This window comes from Myxine glutinosa, unplaced genomic scaffold, assembly GCF_964187855.1.
Source record: "Myxine glutinosa unplaced genomic scaffold, kmMyxGlut1.1 SCAFFOLD_2599, whole genome shotgun sequence".
Classification (NCBI taxonomy): Eukaryota; Metazoa; Chordata; class Myxini; order Myxiniformes; family Myxinidae; genus Myxine; species Myxine glutinosa.
The window spans coordinates 4,885-21,660 of NW_027618693.1; the positions used below are offsets into that span (position 1 = coordinate 4,885).

Genomic DNA, 16,776 nt, shown 5'->3' on the forward strand with positions numbered 1-16,776 from the left:
CTCTCTCCCCTCCCCCCGTATTCGCCGCCTCTTGTGGGCAGGGCCATTTTCTTATTAGGTACATGAGGGCAGGCTTAGTCCGATCGCGTCCTGCCTGCTTGTAGTTATAAAAAAAAAAAAAAAAAAAAAAAAAAAAAAAACACCTTTAGAGGCCATTTTTCCCCGCAAGCGGGGGTTGGCCTTTTTCGGGAACCGTGGTAGTTGTTGTTTTTCGGTCCCCTTTTTGAAGCAATGTTTTACGGCCGGATGCCCTTCCTGACGCCAACCCTTTTTGCCGCCTTTAACGACAAGCAGGGAATTACCAGTGAACTGGTACTCAATTAGCCGACCTCGGAAGGATGACAGGCTGAGTCAACCCCCCTGGCGTTAATTCAGCGATCGACCGGGTTTCGAACCCAGGATCCTAGGATCCTAAGCTGACACCCTAGCCGCTAGCCCAACACCAGGGCTTGTAGTTGATGGTTGTAATTTAAAGGAGGTTTTACATGACCGGCCATGGCAGGAAACACGTTAGGGTAAGACTCCAGAGGGTAAGCACACGCACTGGAGAAAATTATCCTTAAACCCTACCACTAATTAGCAGTGCAACACCCCATGTGGTGAACATTTAATCTTGGTTAACCCCCCCCCCCCCCCCCACCCCCCCCAAAAAACGTAAAAATATTCAGAAATGCAAATGGAGCAAGTGCATTGAAGTTAAGGGCCACAATCATGAATATTAGAGGCTGGCATGTCTTGGACTATTGTGTGCATCTCATTCCAAATAACATTTTTAACAGCCCTCATAGTCACGCATTTGGGAAAGGGATAAACTGCAGGAAGGAACATACCTTCCGAGAGGAGATAAATCCCGTGTATATTGCCTTCCTGTTATCTTCTTTCTTCTCAAAATCATCCTTTGACAACTCGATCTCATGGACATCCATCGAAGCTGCTGGCTTGGTAATCATCTGCACACACAAAATAAGCAGAAGCATCAAAGCAGCAGATTTGGGTGATGAAAAAAAGAAAAGTATAAACTTGTTACAACGTTGAATGTTTACACCGTGAAAAGCAATTAGTTCTGAGCTTTTTAATGTTGCTTGCCTTTTAACTTTTTTCTGCCTCCGCAGCCAAAAGCTGGAGGCTGGAGGAATTATGTTTTTGGATTGTCCGTCCATGCATCCGCCCGTCATTTAATTTTTGTTACTATAGTAACTTGTGAACCACTGAGGCTATTTCAACCAAACTTGGCAGAAGGTTCGATTGTAATACATCGATGAAGTGATTACATGTCGGGTCCAAAAGGTCAAAGGTCAAGTGATCTTTGATTGAAAATCTGTTACCACAATAACTTGTGACTGAAGGGATTTCACCTAAATTTGGCACAAATACCGACTCCACTACAAAGAGTGGATTACATTTTGGGATCAAAAGGTCAAAGGTCAAGTGAACTTCAATTGAAAATTTGTTACCACAATAACTTGTGACTGAAGGGATTTCAAATAAACTTGGCACAAGTTTGGACTGTAATACAAAGAGGAGTGGATTACATTTTGGATTCAAAAGGTCTAAGGTCTAAGGTCATGTGGCCATTAATTGAAAATCTTTTTTACCGCAATAACTTATGAACCACTGAAAAATACTTCAACCAAACTTGGCACAAGTCTAGACTGTAATAGAAAGTTGGTTCCATGCTCAAAAGATCAAATGTCGAAGTGCATGTGCTCTTTAATTGAAAATAATATTGCTATCACATTAACTTACGGCTGAAGGGATTTTGACTAAACTTGGCACATGTTTGGACTGTAATACAAAGATGAGTTGATTCAATTTTGGGTTCAACAGGTCAAAGGTCATGTCATGTGCCCATTTAAAATCCTTTTTCAGATCATAACTCCATTTGGAAGCATTCGCCCTTTTACATTCTCTTTTCTCTCGTGTGCTTTCTAATGTGGCCTTCAACTCTTCTTGTGACCATAAACAGATTAAATGTAACTGGCCGCACAGGTAGGTTGGCATCGCCATGGATACTTTCACGCAGATTTATATTTCCTAGTTTGATTTTTTTTTTTTTTTTGACAGGATCTAAGGCTCATGGAGGAGCAGTAACACATCGTGCACACTGATGTCAAACACACAAGACAACACCGGACAATATTTCAGACAAGCACAGCCAACGAGTTTGGGGAAAGTTAAATTCCAAGCAAAGAGCATGCTAGGTACCAGCGACACCATCTTCATGGCATATTTTTCTCTCAGCACCGAGCGGGACAAATGAAGGAATAAATTTCCTCCTACCCATGGGAGCCAAATGCTGAGCGTCAAGCAACATGTACCCTTTTTAAAGCCTTCGGTACGACTCGGCTAGTGTCAGAATCAAACTGCCGACCTTGCAGAGTGGACGCTCCGTCTAACCATTAGTCCAACAGAGTCTATTTGCATTCACAAAAGTTTGGTTTCACATATTAATGGCATTTAACGATGTCTATCGTCGATGCTAAAGTCAGGTAAAAATAACTAGCGCAACTTCTGGTAATGGTCCAATGCCCATCTGGCCTGTGAAATACTTGGAATATCCCCACCCACACCCCCACCGATTGTTGTGTTGGTAACCAAAACCCACAATCATGGCTACAATTTATCTGCCGATAATCAAAAATGTGGCAAGAGGAAAAGAAAAGAAAAAAGCGAAATTTCTGGTCTGGCGAACTGAAAAAGCTGTTGAAATTTACAGAACGGTCAAGATGGCCCAGCAAGGAAGTGTGTTCAAGAGCACTTTGTGGGCAAGAGGTTTTCAATGAAGACAATTAAGAACGATGTCCCGCACTGACTTCAAACAAATGCAAAACAAAGTCGATTCTGAGTAAAAGTCGAGGCCCTGACTTTCGAGGAAAAAGTATCGCCTAAAATGCAGGAAAAAAAATACGGTACGTACATTGAAAAAGTATCATTTTTGGCAGGTACATACAAGTTCAATTGCGAGTGGAAACAAAAGTCCATGTCAAATTGGTATCGCCGAAGTGCTTGATGGACGGGAATGACAAAGAACTTGATTGACAGGGTATGATAAAGCAGAGGAAGATGACGCACCCTGACACATTGTCCAATGTGAAACGATGCCTGCTTTCCGCCCACACCAAAGAATGAGATGTTGCTGTTGAGACTTCTCAAACTTTTACCACATTTGGCCTGTTTAGCACTGTTTTAATAGGAAAAGAGGGAAAACAAACAAACAAAAAGCCAAGAGAATAGGAAATGAAGGACACTATATATTGTATTTAAAAAGCATATGTGGTTCTGACTGTGAACACTGACAAGAGGAATCTGCTTGCTGTTCACTACACCCCCTAAGGAAAATATTACAGTGCAACCCAAAAGGTACAAAAACATTACATTATCCACCTTAAGGGAGTGGCTCTCAAATAATCACACATTTCCATTTATGGGCCAGCTCTCCATAATCAATCAATCCATAATCACGAGTTTCCTGTAAATCTATCACAATTCGCGTTATTAAATTGTTTGTTGACAACATTAAGTTACCATTTTGGTTTGCGATCGGAAGTAAAATGAAAGCCGGAAATGGGCGGAGGAATCGGTTGCCGTCAGCATTCCTGCCGCTCACAGTTCAATTCAGCCAATCGGGTGATTGGCAAATTTGAAGGTGTACGCCCCAGTGTGCAAGTGATCAAGTAACGGCCGCGCACACATTACAATATGTTGAAGAATCCTTTTTCTCCATTATGTGTCAGCTTGTGCCATGTGAGAGGGTGAGGATGAAGGCAAGTGAGGAAGTGAGGTAGGTTGAGCCTAACTCCTGTATTTTAAAAAAAACCCAATTAAATTGCCGACCACTGACTGTGTTACGAAGATGGAACCAAGTAGAAAATTTCTGAAATATTCTGTGTACCGGAAAGATGTCGTTTTTCAAAGAGGAAATGTAACTCCTCTCCGGCCTTGCTCCTCCAGCTCTCTCTGGGCTCTGTCCCCCAAATATTCCTACAGGTCGCACAAGATCTGCCTGCAACTCTCTTATGGTTAAACTGCCAAAATCAAGACTCTGCTCACCTTCACTCCTTCATTCCTCTTTTCTCCTGCCTCTGGAACAAACTCCCTCACTCTCTTCAATCCCACTCCTCCCACCATGTCTTTAAAACAGCTGTTCACCACCATCTATCTTCCCCCATCCAAAACCTTGATCTTTTCTACCCCCGCTAATTTCACCCCAAATCCACTTTTTTGAAATACCAACTTCTTTCCTGGAAGTCCTTGGTGTCCTTGTGTTTATACTTCTCCCACCCCCCCCCCCCCCCCTTCCCACGCCGCCTCCCCCTCCAACACATTCCCGATGTCCCTGCTCTCAAATGTTGTGTTTATGTGCTAAACCCTTCTCTCCCCATCTTGTCTACCGCTCCCCTCTTTATATACTTTGTTTGCTTGTTTGATTTGTTTGTGTGATAAATGTTAGCTCTTTCACGAGCTATGAAAGAAAAGTTACAAAAATACAATACAATTCAAATATCAAAATTCAATACAATTCAATATTCAATACAATTATAATTAAATATATAATTCAATACAATATTCAATACAAAATTCAATACAATTCAATACAATTCAAAATTCAATACAATACAATTACAATTCCGTATACAAAAAAGAAAAAAAGAAAAAAAAGGAATACATAACTTTTAAAAGGATATTACTTTCCGGCACACCGAATAGATCCAATGGTCTCTAAAAAGGTGAAACGTTAAGTTGTACTGAAATAGCAAAATTATAGGCAAGGAAATAACAGAAAAATACAGCAGCGCTGCACGTACGCTTCCGTGCTTTTTCTGCAGTGGACAAACTTGGAAGCACGGTAGATGGCCCAGTTGTTCAGCTCCTTGGTCGTCATGCCTCTTCCGTTGTCGATGACAATCACAGTGGTCTTGCTGAGTGAGTCATCATATACCTGCATTCGGGAAGGAGGAAAGTGACAGACGAAGAAAACGAGGGGTCATGCTAACAGCAAAAAGCCTTCATTATAAAGCATAGGCCCAAAGTTGTGGCTTTGACAGATACATACCACTCTGATTTCAATTTCTCGCTTTCCTTTATTATCAACAGTAGCAGCCAGGGAATTGTCAATCAACTCTGCTAAAGCATACGCTGAAATACAAGAATAAAGGGTGGGGAAAGTTGGAGCGGGGTGGATGCAGGTTCAAATTTAGCACACAAATGATCTCAGAACAACAAAATATATAAATAAGGACAGCAGAACAAAGAGGAGGTTGGGAGAAAGGAATAGAGGGATGGGTGGGTGGGGGAGGGATCAGGGTGATTGGGCATTACATGAAAGGGACGGTGAGGGTGGTTGAAAAAGGGTGGTTGGGGTGTGTATGGGGTGGTGAGGTGAGGTGTGGAGTGCAGTGGCATGGTGTGGAGTAGTAGTGTAGAGTGATGTTTGGTGTGTGCGGCGTGGTGTGGGGGTGGTGTGGAGTGGTGTGGAGTGGTGTTTGGCGAGTGTGGCGTGTTTAGGGGTGGCGTGTTGGGGGTGGCGTGTTGGGAGTGGCGTGTTGGGGGTGGCGTGTTGGGGGTGGCGTGTTGGGGGTGGCGTGTTGGGGGTGGCGTGTTGGGGGTGGCGTGTTGGGGGTGGCGTGTTGGGGGTGGCGTGTTGGGGGTGGCGTGTTGGGGGTGGCGTGTTGGGGGTGGCGTGTTGGGGGTGGCGTGTTGGGGGTGGCGTGTTGGGGGTGGCGTGTTGGGGGTGGCGTGTTTGGGGGTGTCGTGTTTGGGGGTGGCGTGTTTGGGGGTGGCGTGTTTGGGGGTGGCGTGTTTGGGGGTGGCGTGCGTGACGAGACGTGTCGAAAAATTCACAATTTTTGTGGACGGAAAATGCATCACATACAAAGACTATTACAAATGAAATCAATTCCTCCAATGTCAATGGCCCAAGGCTCCTTACGCAAGGGGTTGTGTCCTTCACTGGCGTAGTACTCGTACATGCCACTTTTAACCAGCGTGTCATAGTGTGGCAGAAAGTGCACCTCCACTTGAGTTGGAGATTCAAGCTGCTGCTTTGCATCAGATAGCACGCAGATTGTAGAGCGCTCAGTCACATGGAAAACTGCAACAGGTAACACGCACAATGTACAATGCTCTTACGTTCTGTCAAAGCAGTCTCTTGGCAAGTTTTACCCTCCTAGAATGGGTATCGATGGGACACGAGGTAACACAAGGCACTCTGCAGAATGAATGAATGAATGAATGATCGTTTTAAGGCCATTTTCCCCGCTAGAGCAGGGGTCAGCATTGCAGGCCCCATGACAATCATGGTTCCCTGTTTGAGGCAATGTTTTTATGGCCGGATGCCCTTCCTGGCGCCAACCCTCAGTCGCCTCTTACAATGCGCAGGGATACAGTGTACCTATTCTAAGCCAGGGTACACACCAGGATCATTCATCCCAGCAAGCTGGTACTCAATTTGCCGACCTCGGAAGGATGGCAGGCTGAGTCAACCCCCCCTGGTGTTAATTCAGCGATCGACCGGGATTCGAACCTAGGATCCCAGGATCCCAAGCCGGCACCCTAACCGCTAAGCCAACACCAGGCTGCAGAGGATGCAGGAATTTGCAATCTGATCCAGTTGCCAATGGCAAATCACTGACACCTCATGAAAGACTGGAGGCTATTTAACGTGCACCAACTACAGGGTTCGCACACCTGGGTCTATCATCAATTTCATGCATGTCCATCATTTTCCTTGCCAGTTTAACCTAAATAGCTAATTACAAAAAAAAAAAAAAAAAAATGCCAAGAGTTTTCCAAACAATAATAAACCTTCAATAAATAATGTTTGTCTCTATCCAGGAAACATGGTTTTATTTAAATATTATTAAAATCGTAGCCGTGATGCTGACGCAGCCCCCCCCCCCCCACCCCCCAGAATTTCCATGTGTTAAACGTTTCCCAGTGTGTACCCTGGATAAGAATAGGTACGCCGTATCCCTGCGTGTCGTAAGAGGCGACTAAGAGGGTTGGCGTCAGGAAGGGCATCCGGCAAAAAAAAAAAAGTCTCAAAAAGAGAACCATGACAATTACAACTACATATGGGCAGGGGTTAACAAGGAGAGATGCAGAAAATAGGGCAAAATGGAGAAGATTGTCATGGGGACCACAAGGCTAACCCCCGCTCTAGCAGGAAAAATGGCCTTTAAAATGCATGTTGTTTGTGTTGTTGAATATGGGCAGGGTACAGCCCGAAGTGGAGATCGGTTTCTGAGGTTTGGGACATGGAATGCAGGGACAATGACAGGGAGATCAGGAGAAGTGGTGGAAGTATTGGTCAGAAGAAGAGTGGACATATGTTGTGTGCAAGAGACGAGATGGAAGGGAAGTGGTGTGAGAATGGTGAAGGGTAGGCAGGGACAGAAATACAAGTTTGTGTGGCAAGGGTGCCCGGAAGGCGTGAATGGTGTTGGTGTCCTGTTTTCTGAGGAGTTTGTAGACAGTATGGTGAGTGTGACTAGAGTGAGTGATAGGTTGATGGTGAAAATGATGATTGGAAAGCTCTTGGTGAACGTCATCTCGGGATATGCTCCGCAGGTTGGTCGAAGCGATGAAGAGAAGGACAAGTTCTGGTGTGCGATAGAGAAGCTGATGGAAAACGTGAAAGATGAGGAAGTTGTTGTGGTAGGAGGAGACCTAAATGGACATGTGGGAAGGAGTATGGATGGTTTTGACGGAGTTCATGGGGGTTACGGATATGGTGTGAGAAATGGAGAAGGTGAAAGGATTTTGGAGTTTGCTGATGGAGCTGATTTGTTGATTTGTAATACTCAGTTTCAGAAAGAGGATAATAAGCTTGTTACATACACGTCAGGTGGGTCGACGACAACCGTTGACTACCTGATGGTGCGTAGGCGAGATAGGGGGCACCTCCGGGACACAAAGGTGATCCCGGGGGAGGAGGCTGTTTCACAGCACCACTTGGTTGTCTGCGACGTAAGGGTGAAAGGTGCGAGGAGAGCTCGGTGGGTGAAGTACCAACCGAGAATGAAGGTGTGGAGGTTGAAAGAGGTGACAGTAAGGGAGGCATTAAAAGAGAGGCTGAGTAGGGTCGAGGATGATGTGGTTGAGCTTGAAAGTGGTTGGATGTCAATGAAACCTAGTCTGTTGGGAGCCGTTGGTGAGGTATGTGGATGGACAAAAGGACCACCGAGGCACTCGGAAACATGGTGGTCGAATGATGAAGTTGGAAAGTGGATTGACGAGAAGAGGAAGAAGTTCAAGGAGTGGCAGAAGGCAAAGGGTACGGGACCAGAAAAAGCAGAGCATGAAAGTTATGAGGCAGCCAAGAAGGCTGCAAAGAAAGAGGTAGCAAAGGCGCAGGAGACATGTAGGAAAATGTTCGGAGAACACTTGGATTCGGAAGAGGGTCAGAGAGCGGTATTCAGGATTGCAAAGCAGATAGCGAAAGAGAGGTGTGATGTGATGGGGGTGAGTTGCTTGAAGGATGAAGTGGTACAAATCGTTGTGGACCCAGATGGAATTAAAGGAAGATGGAAAAGATATATGGAAATGCTGTTGAATACAGAGAATGAATGGGATGGCAACATAGAGAGTAACCCAGTTTTAGGACTGGCAGAGAAGATAACTGAGAAAGAAGTTGAGGAAGCGATAAAAGCAATGAAGAGTAGAAAAGCGGGAGGGCTGACGGGAGTTGTGGGAGAAATGTTGAAGGCAGCAGGAAGTTGGGGTGTGAAGAGAATGACAGAGATCTGTAATCTGGTGGTGAAAGAAGGCCGCATTCCAGTGGCTTGGGAACTGAGTACCCTCGTCCCTCTTTTCAAGGGGAAAGGTGACCCTCTGGAGTGTGGCTCGTACAGAGCGATAAAGTTATTGGAGCATGGAATGAAGGTATTGGAAAGGGTGTTGGAGAGGAGGATAAGGAAGAAGGTGAAGATCGACGAAATGCAGTTTGGATTTATGCCAGGAAGAGGAACGACAGACGCGCTCTTTATTGTGAGGCAGTTGCAGGAGAAGTACATAGAGAAGAGGAAGAAGTTGTTTCTTGGGTTTGTTGATCTGGAAAAGCATTCGATAGGGTTCCACGCGAAGTCGTGACATGGGCATTGAGGAAGTTAGGAGTGGAGGAATGGTTGATCAGAGTAGTGATGGCAATGTACAAAAGAGCGCGCACAGCTGTAAGGACGAAGGACCGGAACTGTGGTGAGTTTGAGGTGAAGGTGGAAGTGCATCAGGGGTCGGTATGAAGTCCATTACTATTTGTAGCTGTGATGGAGGTGCTGGCTCAGAACGTAAAGGAGGGTTTACCGTGGGAGTTGTTGTATGCAGATGATCTGGTGTTGATTGCGGAAAGTATGGATGGACTGAAGGAAAAGATGAACAAGTGGAAGGAATGCATGGAGACAAAAGGTCTGAAGGTGAATATCGGAAAGACGAAGGTGATGGCAAGTGGTAAAGCATGTGGTGAGGTGGAAAGAACTGGGAAGTGGCCATGTGCTGTGTGCAGGAAGGGTGTCAGAGTGAACTCCATTTAATGTACAATGTGTGCTGAGTGGGTTCATCAAAAATGTAGTGGTCTGAGAGGGTCATTAACCAGTGTGGCAGCTACATTCAAATGTAAGGTGTGCACAGAGGGAGCTGCAGATGGAGGAAATGTTGAGTTGGATCTTGGAGACGGCGTGAAGCTGTAAGGTGTGAAAACATTTTGCTACCTCCGAGACATGCTGAATGGAGAAGGTGGATCAGATTCGGCAGCAGTTGCTGGAGTGAGATGTGCATGGAAGAAGTTTCGGGAACTGAGTGGCGTGCTGAGGAGGATGGGAGTGTCGTTGAAGCTGAAGGGAAAGGTGTATGCTGCATGTGTGAGAAGTGTTGTGATTTATGGGAGCGAGACATGGGTAATGAACGTAGAGCAGCAACGAAAGCTGGAAAGGGTGGAAATGCGAATGGTTCGGTGGATGTGCGGAGTATCGTTGAGAGAGATGAAGACAAATGATGAATTGCGAAAGATGATGGGAATAGAGCCTGTGATGGATGCTGTGAAGAGAAACAGTTTGAGATGGTTTGGTCATGTGTTGAGGAAGGATGAAAGTGACCGGTTGAGAAGAGTGATGGAAATGAATGTGGAAGGAAGTAGAGGACGGGGAAGACCGAGAAAGACTTGGCTAAAGATGGTCGAAGAAGAAATGCAGGCAAGGGGGTTAACAAGGAGAGATGCAGAAATTAGGGCAAAATGGAGAAGATCGTCATGGGGACCGCAACGCTAACCCCCACTCCAGCAGGGAAAATGGCCTTAAAATGCATGTTGTTGTTGCACTTGACAACTCACCAAATGATTCTTCATCACAGATTTGTTTTCTTTCCACATTGGTAAGTACAAAGACCTCCTCCGTGGGAATGTTTAACTTCTGCAGGAAAGATTGGGAAGAAAAAAGGAAAATAAAGGAGAAAGTGAGCAATAAGACCTCGTATCGCAAAAATGGGAAAGGTTAATATACAAACTACTACCCCTGGTGAACCGAAGACCTTTACTTCATCTAATATTTTGCCAAACCACGCCCGCAGCTCTCCGTGGCACAAAACCACGCCGGGCAGCTCTCCATGGCACAAAACCACACCCGCAGCTCTCCGTGGCACAAAACCACGCCCGCAGCTCTCCGTGGCAAAAAACCACGCCCCCAGCTCTCCGTGGCACAAAACCACGCCCCCAGCTCTCCGTGGCACAAAACCACGCCCGCAGCTCTCCGTGGCACAAAACCACGCCCGCAGCTCTCCGTGGCACAAAACCACGCCCCCAGCTCTCCGTGGCACAAAACCACGCCGGGCAGCTCTCCATGGCACAAAACCACACCCGCAGCTCTCCGTGGCACAAAACCACGCCCGCAGCTCTCCGTGGCACAAAACCACGACCCCAGCTCTCCGCGGCACAAAACCACGCCCCCAGCTCTCCGTGGCACAAAACCACACCCCAGCTCTCCGTGGCACAAAACCACGCCCCCAGCTCTCCGTGGCACAAAACCACGCCCCCAGCTCTCCGTGGCACAAAACCACACCCCCAGCTCTCCGTGGCACAAAACCACGCCCCCAGATCTCCGTGGCACAAAACCACGGCCCCCCAGCTCTCCGTGGCACAAAACCACGCCCCCAGCTCTCCGCCGCACAAAACCACGCCCCCAGATCTCCGCGGCACAAAACCACGCTCCCAGCGGCACAAAACCACGCCCCCAGCTCACCGTCGCACAAAACCACGCCCCCAGCTCTCCTTCACACAAAACCACGCCCCCAGCTCTCCGTGGCACAAACCCAAACCCCCAGCTCTCCATGGCACAAAACCATGCCCCAGCTCTCCGTCGCACAAAACCATGCCCCAGCTCTCCGTGGCACAAAACCATGCCCCAGCTCTACGTGGCACAAAACCATGCCCCAGCTCTCCGTGGCACAAAACCATGCCCCAGCTCTACGTGGCACAAAACCATGCCCCAGCTCTACGTGGCACAAAACCATGCCCCAGCTCTCCGTGGCACAAAACCATGCCCCAGCTCTCCGTGGCACAAAACCATGCCCCAGCTCTCCGTGGCACAAAACCACGCCCCCAGCTCTCCGCGGCACAAAACCACGCCCCCAGCCCTCCGCGGCACAAAACCACGCCCCCAGCTCTCCGCGGCACAAAGCCACACCCCCAGCTCTCCGCGGCACAAAACCACGCCCCCAGCTCTCCGCGGCACAAAACCACGCCCCCAGCTCTCCGCGGCACAAAACCACGCCCCCAGCTCTCCGCGGCACAAAACCACGCCCCCAGCTCTCCGTGGCACAAAACCACGCCCCCAGCTCTCCGTGGCACAAAACCACGCCCCCAGCTCTCGGTGGCACAAAACCAGGCCCCCAGCTCTCCGTGGCACAAAACCACGCCCCCAGCTCTCCGTGGCACAAAACCACGCCCCCAGCTCTCCGTGGCACAAAACCACGCCCCCAGCCCTCCGTGGCGCAAAACCACGCCCCCAGCCCTCCGTGGCGCAAAACCACGCCCCCAGCCCTCCGTGGCACAAAACCATGCCCCAGCTCTCCGTGGCACAAAACCATGCCCCAGCTCTCCGTGGCACAAAACCATGCCCCAGCTCTCCGTGGCACAAAACCATGCCCCAGCTCTCCGTGGAACAAAACCATGCCCCAGCTCTCCGTGGCACAAAACCATGCCCCAGCTCTCTGTGATGGGTTAAGAGACAAGAAGAAGTTAAGAGTTAAGTTAAGTTAATAAGAACCTCAAGTTAAGAGACACCTCATAAAGTAAACCACATGAAGACACCTCATAAAGTAAACCACATGAAGACACCTCATAAAGTAAACCACATGAAGACACCTCATAAAGTAAACCACATGGACACCTCATAAAGTAAACCACATGGACACCTCATAAAGTAAACCACATGAAGAGACACCTCATAAAGTAAACCACATGAAGAGACACCTCAAAGTAAACCACATGGAGACACCTCATTGAAGTAAACCACATGAAGACACCTCGTAAAGTAAACCACATGAAGACACCTCGTAAAGTAAACCACATGAAGACACCTCATAAAGGAAACCACATCAAGACACCTCATAAAGTAAACCACATGAAGAGACACTCATAAAGTAAACCACATGAAGAGACACCTCATAAAGTAAACCACATGAAGACACCTCAAAGTAAACCACATGGAGACACCTCATAAAGTAAACCACATGGACACCTCATAAAGTAAACCACATGGAGACACCACGTAAAGTAAACCACAGGAAGAGACACCTCATAAAGTAAACCACATGAAGAGACACCTCAAAGTAAACCACATGGAGACACCTCAAAGTAAACCACATGGAGACACCTCATTGAAGTAAACCACATGAAGACACCTCGTAAAGTAAACCACATGAAGACACCTCATGAAGTAAACCACATGAAGACACCTCATAAAGGAAACCACATCAAGACACCTCATAAAGTAAACCACATGAAGAGACACTCATAAAGTAAACCACATGAAGACACCTCATAAAGTAAACCACATGAAGACACCTCATAAAGTAAACCACATGAAGACACCTCATAAAGTAAACCACATGAAGACACCTCATAAAGTAAACCACATGAAGACACCTCATAAAGTAAACCACATGGACACCTCATGAAGTAAACCACATGAAGACGCCTCATAAAGTAAAGCACATGAAGACACCTCATAAAGTAAACCACATGGAGACACCTCATGAAGTAAACCACATGAAGACACCTCATAAAGTAAACCACATGAAGACACCTCATAAAGTAAACCACATGAAGACACCTCATAAAGTAAACCACATGAAGACACCTCATAAAGTAAACCACATGGACACCTCATGAAGTAAACCACATGAAGACGCCTCATAAAGTAAAGCACATGAAGACACCTCATAAAGTAAACCACATGGAGACACCTCATGAAGTAAACCACATGAAGACACCTCATAAAGTAAACCACATGAAGACACCTCATAAAGTAAACCACATGAAGACACCTCATAAAGTAAACCACATGAAGACACCTCATAAAGTAAACCACATGGACACCTCATGAAGTAAACCACATGAAGACGCCTCATAAAGTAAAGCACATGAAGACACCTCATAAAGTAAACCACATGGAGACACCTCATGAAGTAAACCACATGAAGACACCTCATAAAGTAAACCACATGGAGACACCTCATAAAGTAAACCACATGGACACCTCATAAAGTAAACCACATGGAGACACCTCATGAAGTAAACCACATGAAGACACCTCATAAAGTAAACCACATGGAGACACCTCATGAAGTAAACCACATGAAGACACCTCATGAAGTAAACCACATGAAGACACCTCATGAAGTAAACCACATGAAGACACCTCATGAAGTAAACCACATGAAGTAAACCACATGAAGTAAACCACATGAAGTAAACCACATGAAGTAAACCACATGAAGACACCTCGTATTCTCAGAAATCAAAAGAATAAAATGAAGCTTAACTTTGTCAAAGGGATCGAAGTTCTACAAATCGAAGTCAAGATCAGCAAAATAACAAATACGTCACAGATGTGACAACAGGTTTGCAGGACGAGTTTCGCATCGTTAATCGGTACCATTATCATGCAAACGGAACCCAGTAACGCCAATGACGTCGCGACGCCAATGACGTATCGGGCCTGGGAGGCCTGGGAGGCCCGAAGGGCGTGAATATGGGCTCGTGTGATGGATTCGCATTTTTTATCGTAACTGAACAAATTTTCTTTTGATAAACAAGCATTCTGAGTATTGCGCTGCAATACATGTCCCCTACCGGCAGTCTGTCGTCCGGAAAACTGTTGGGGAAATTACCAAGGGCTATTTACCCACAGGTTCTGAATCGTTCCCAATCGCTAATTACCTCAGGACGGGCTCACCTGTGATTCGCACTCGGGACTTCGATTTTTACACCTTGCAGTCAGGTCAGCAGAAGCACGACAACAAAAGTTGTTCATAAAGAACCGTTTGAGTCGCTAAATATAAGTAATTTATTATATTTTCTGGTTCACGATCAATGATCGATGTGTATATTATATATGTTGCTCGGCTTGGCTCCGCCCCTCCCGAAAGCGCGTGCTGCGTCGCGCTTTTGACGTTCGCGAGACGAGGCTGAGGGCGCGCGGTGCGGCTTGAGAACTCTCGAATAAACAAGAGATATCCATTTTTTAAATATTTTCGTTTAATTAACGATATCTGCCAAACCACGTGCCCTATCGCAAATTCCAAAAGGATATTTTAGTGGACTGACATGCTGAACAGATCTGACGTTTCCTCTCGCTCGATTGGATCAAACATGAGGGAGCGGCTCGGTTTTAAAGGTTCATGCTTTAAAACGTCATAACTCTGAAACCATGTGATGCATGACATCACCATTGTTCGTCATGGGTATGCGATTCTGCCTGCAAAGTTTGGCCTCGATCTGTTTGGCCGTTGCAGAGAAAAAGGGGTTTTCGTGTTTTCACGAAAATCAATATGGCGGCCGAACCACGTGATCTGTGACGTCATAATTACCATTAAAATATTCTCCAGACCGAGTCCCTCCTACGGTGAAAATTTGATCTCAATCGGTCCTATTATTGCAGAGAAAATCTTTTTTAAGGGAAATTAAAACTTAAAATGGCACTGAGTTAAGGAGCATCAGAATTATCAGAATTCCCAAAGTTCAAAGTGCCATAACTTTGTCAAAAATGATCGAAACGTCGTGAAGTTCGAACTTAATCTGTAACTTATCATGAGGAAACCATGTACCAAGTTTGAAATCATTAGCATTAAGAGTTTAGGGAAAAAAAAGTCCGGAAAACTGTTTTGCGTGACTGACTGATGGAGGGACTGACTGACGGAGGGACTGACAGACGGACGGAGGGACTGACAGACGGACGGAGGGACTGACAGACGGACGGAGGGACTGACAGACGGACGGAGGGACTGACAGACGGACGGAGGGACTGACAGACGGACGGAGGGACTGACAGACGGACGGACGGACGGCGTGCAAACCTATAGTCCCCTCCGGTGTACACCGGTAGGGGACTAAAAAGCAAAGCAATACGTGTCACAACCTTTTCGGAGCATCCAGGTAAGGTCATGCAAATTTAAAGCTTAACTTTGTCAAATTTTTATAATAAAGTTATTCAAAAACGAAAAAGCTGCCCAGGCCTCCCAGACCCGCACGTGCATCGTCGGGTTAACGGCCACAGTTATTCCCGCCTTAGGCCGTTTACGGGAGAACGTTTTTAGCCCAAGTCTTTCACGAACCCGCTGGTTAGGCCTGACCGCTCGACTCTTGCCCAATAAACCAAGTTACCGCGTTAGTCTCAAAGCCTCCTGTTCTCTCTGGATTTAAAGAGTAAAAATCCCTTAACAAAGTCGATAAATTTTTTTGCCAATGATCAATGGTATTTTTGTGTGGTGACGTTACGCACCAATCTTGAGATCATTACGTACTTACCTGTATCACGTGTTTTCTGAGCGCCGCGTAACTCCGGGGTATGACCAAGGGAAAAGGTGCCGTCTTGGTCGAGTCATTTCGCCGGTCGAATACAAACAGACTGAGCCGTGACGATACTTGGTTCTGCAGACCCACGGATCCTGACAAAGGCAACAGAGACATTTCACATCCGACACCAGCCCGCTCATTTGCGGCTGGCGCGTACGCCGGGTAGTCCATAATTTCGGGGGACAGACGGAAGTAATCTACTTCCTCTTCATTACTCTCGAAGAAACTTTCGAATGACTACAACTCCCCACATAATTCACAGTTTTTATTTTATCCTTTAAAAAAAACGACCGCCGAAGAAGCCTGGATGAAAAACAAAACTATCCAGGTTTGCTTTCCATGTAATCCAAACACCACCCAGCCGCCACAGATCAAAACATTTCTGAGTTCCTACCAATATCAATGTGCGCACTTGAGGCGTCCATCGTTTCCGGGGACGGTGGGTATCTTCTTCTTCCTTTTCTTCTGCTGCCTCCTCGCCGCCTTTATACGCCAATAAAAATTCGAAGGATTATTATTTCCCACATAATTTACACATTTTTTATTTCATTACTTGAACAGAGGTCCAAGAAAGAAGCCTGGATGAAAAAGAAAACCATCCATGTTTGCTTTAAAAACATTTTTATCCAAACAACACCACCCAGCCACCACAGATCACGGACGTATATAAAAATATATATATAATATATATATTTTTTAAAATTATATACGTC

At 46.3% G+C, this 16,776-nt stretch overlaps 1 protein-coding gene across 1 annotated transcript; it reads right to left on the minus strand.

Annotated features, from left to right (window-relative positions):
• Positions 1 to 830: 830 nt before the first annotated feature.
• Positions 831 to 16,534, minus strand: LOC144889322 (structural maintenance of chromosomes flexible hinge domain-containing protein 1-like; the record flags this gene model as incomplete). Its single annotated transcript, XM_078769450.1, is given in 8 exon segments — positions 831 to 950; positions 3,073 to 3,181; positions 4,806 to 4,939; positions 5,054 to 5,136; positions 5,930 to 6,091; positions 10,322 to 10,400; positions 16,016 to 16,155; positions 16,458 to 16,534. Coding segments are annotated over 8 exon segments (858 nt in total), but the record flags the coding sequence as incomplete, so codon positions are not given.
• Between the last annotated feature and the right edge of the window lie 242 nt (positions 16,535 to 16,776).